Below are 2972 nucleotides of genomic sequence, written 5' to 3' on the forward strand. Positions count from 1 at the left end.
ATTTCTGAGGTGTAGGGAAAAGTCTGAGCTGAGGTTGCTGCTGGCTGGTGCCGCCGCAGCCGCCTGCGTTAAGCGCTGGGCGGACGCTGCGCCTGTAGGCACGCTGCCGGACGCGCACCGCGAGAATCTCCACCGTTGAAGGCGCTGACGTCAAGCACCCGCGAGGGATTCGCAAGGTGCCTAACAGGGGTCCTAAAGAGAAAGAAGAGGAGAGCAGAGGAGGGGGGACCGCTCAATCAGGGCCGTTAGTTCGGATTAGAGAAGAAGAGGATCGCTGAGCCCAAATCCCATTCCAGTCACAACCGCCACCTAACCAAATTTGCCAGTTTTGTGAGTATTTTAAAAACTAAATAATCCCAACTAATTTATAGGGGCCTGTGAGCCTGATTCTAGAACTTTGTTGAACCTCAATTGCCATAGATGGGACAAATAGGCCTCTTAAAGAATAGTTCAGAAAAAGCAAAGTGTTTCCCACCACAGTTAGCACATATAAGGTGTGGCATACGCTTTAACCAGGATAATAAATGCGTTATATGGTTTTTAAACATCTCACAAAATTCAGATTTTTGTTGTCTTAAATGTATATATATCTATAAATAATAATCTATTCTGAGTGACGCCTAGTTACATTGAATATCAAGCAGCATTCCATGGATGCTGGAACCGGTAAGGAGGCTGTGAAATGTGTATAACCCACTTGCCACTCAACTCCATAACATTTATTCACCGACTTCGAAGATTTTGATTCTGGATCAATTTTTAAATGATTAAATATGAAGGAGCTTGCTTTTGTGCAGTGGGAGGGAGATTCGCAAGAGCAGAGGACAATGGAGAGCAACACACTGGATGGGCAGGAGCAGGAAAGTAGGGCACATGAAGGGAATATTATGTTTCTTCTGCATACTATGACAAAGCCAGAACCGCAGAAAGAGCCAGAGGGAGACGGGAGGGAGGGAGGCCTTAGAAAGCAGAGGGTGAGCCAAGTTTCAGGAGGCAGAGCCATCCGTAGTTTTATTCAACCGGCAAGAAAGGAGGGATGGAGAGCTGAAGAAGGAAAGAGGGCCTTGTTTATCCTCCATTCCAGGACAAATAATGAGCGATGGATGGGGAGAGACAGAAGGAGGCAGGGACAGAGGGCAGGAGGCGGAGGAGAAGAGAGGGGAAGGCAGCGATAGAGGGTCGAAAGAGATGGAGGCGATGGAAAGCCTTGGACCATGTGCATTTTTGGTGCTTAAGATAGCATGTCTTAATGAATGACTTAGCTTGCTGATCCACATCGTTATTCACGGCTTAATAAATGTATACCTCTGCAGACAAAAACATCAGCTTCATTACTCTTCCATACATCCACACACACACACACACACACACACACACACACACACACATTGTCTGGATACACCAACACACACAGACATCGACATCCTCCCCGGGTTTGAACCGGTCCCCTCTTTTCGCCACCCCAGCCCCGCCATGTCGTCCGCTGTCACCGAGACGGAGGAGTCGGCGCGGAGCTCCCCGCTGACACCGCTGAAGCTGGTCGGGCTGGTGTGCGTCTTCCTGGCGCTCTGCCTGGATGTGGGAGCCGTGATGAGCCCGGCGTGGGTGACCGCCGACGACCAGTATTACCTGTCCCTGTGGGAGTCCTGCTGGAAGCCGGGGAGCACCGAGAACTGGCAGTGCAGCAGCACGCTGGGCTCAGGTAACCGGAGGAGGGATGGGGGGTCACAATGTATGGGCACATAGATCATAACAACCGCTTCATCTGTCCTGTCCCGTGCGCACCGGACGCTTTAACCGTGTGTTAACAGGAGCTGTTAGAACAAAGAGTTGTTCTGAATGATGCTGAAGCTGATGATGATGAGGGGAGGATGCATCCTCACCTCTGGAAGGGCATTCCTAGAGACAATAATCTGTGCAAGCCACAGGAAGGTATTGTCCTGAGCAGTATGGTGGCTCCCCGCTGTGTCTATTCGACCATAACAAAGACTCATCCTGACAGTCTCTGTCAACCCGTGACTCCACTGGGATCTCCACGTTCATTATTGTGGAGGTGAAATGAAGGAAAAGGCTGGAGTGCACTTAATTATACTCAAAATTATTTCAGATTTTTGATTTTAACTATGAAGGAAAAAATGGATCATTTAAGTAAAATGCTCTGAACTGGCATTAATGCAGTTTATGCCACCTGCAGCACCACAGCCCAATGACATTGCTTCCCACCACTCCCCTTTTCCCCTCTCAAAAAGCTGCAGACATGACATTTTAGAAAACACACTAAAACGTGTGGTAAATACTAACCCTGATGTTAATGTGACCACAGGTCTGTCAGGGAGGTGGGTGAGCAGCAGGGAAGAGGTGAACAGTTTATTCATGAATTTATTAGAGCTGAAACGGAAATTAATCTATGAGTAATTAGGTCTTTTTTTAAAATTTTAAATAAAAAATACAGTGGTTCCAGCTTTTCTAATGTGAATATTTTCTGATTTTCTTTGTCTTCTATGAGAGTAAAATGAATATTTGTAAGTTTTGGACTATGTAAACAAAACAAGTAATTTTAATATGTCACCTTAGACTCTTTTCACTATACATTTTTGACTATTTTCTGACATTTTTTGAACCGAACCATTAATCCATTCATCAATAAAGAAGCATAGTTGACACTTTATACTCATACCATGCATACACCCACCACAAGGTTTGCGCAGGCTCTAAAACGCATTTAAGTGGTGTATCTAATGCAAAAAGGTGTCTCCTTCTTGAATGCTTCTGGAGGACGAGGATGATGTGTGAAACTGCCTGTGGGCCTTTCTGGGGGCCGCTGTAAATGCTAATTCATAATGATCACCATCTAGATTATAAACACTGCATAACTGCCACCACCTTTATGGTAAAGCCCATCAACTGTCCTGGGTGCTGCCACTTACCTGCGCCTAATTAATTCATTTGTCAACACAGGAGAAGGAAGGAAG

General features: G+C 46.3%; 1 protein-coding gene across 1 annotated transcript in view; it reads left to right on the forward strand.

Moving 5' to 3' along the window:
- Nucleotides 1-1399: 1399 nt before the first annotated feature.
- Nucleotides 1400-2972, forward strand: part of LOC118339742 (transmembrane protein 47-like) — a 15200-nt gene continuing 13627 nt past the window's right edge. Inside the window, exon 1 of the mRNA XM_035677454.1 lies at nucleotides 1400-1702. Coding sequence (XP_035533347.1) covers nucleotides 1474-1702 — 229 coding nt within the window. The 5' untranslated portion in view covers nucleotides 1400-1473. The remainder of the gene's footprint in view (nucleotides 1703-2972) is intronic.

This window comes from Morone saxatilis, unplaced genomic scaffold (assembly GCF_004916995.1).
Source record: "Morone saxatilis isolate NCDOM2014 unplaced genomic scaffold, NCSU_SB_2.0 Contig6, whole genome shotgun sequence".
In the NCBI taxonomy this organism is placed as follows: Eukaryota; Metazoa; Chordata; class Actinopteri; family Moronidae; genus Morone; species Morone saxatilis.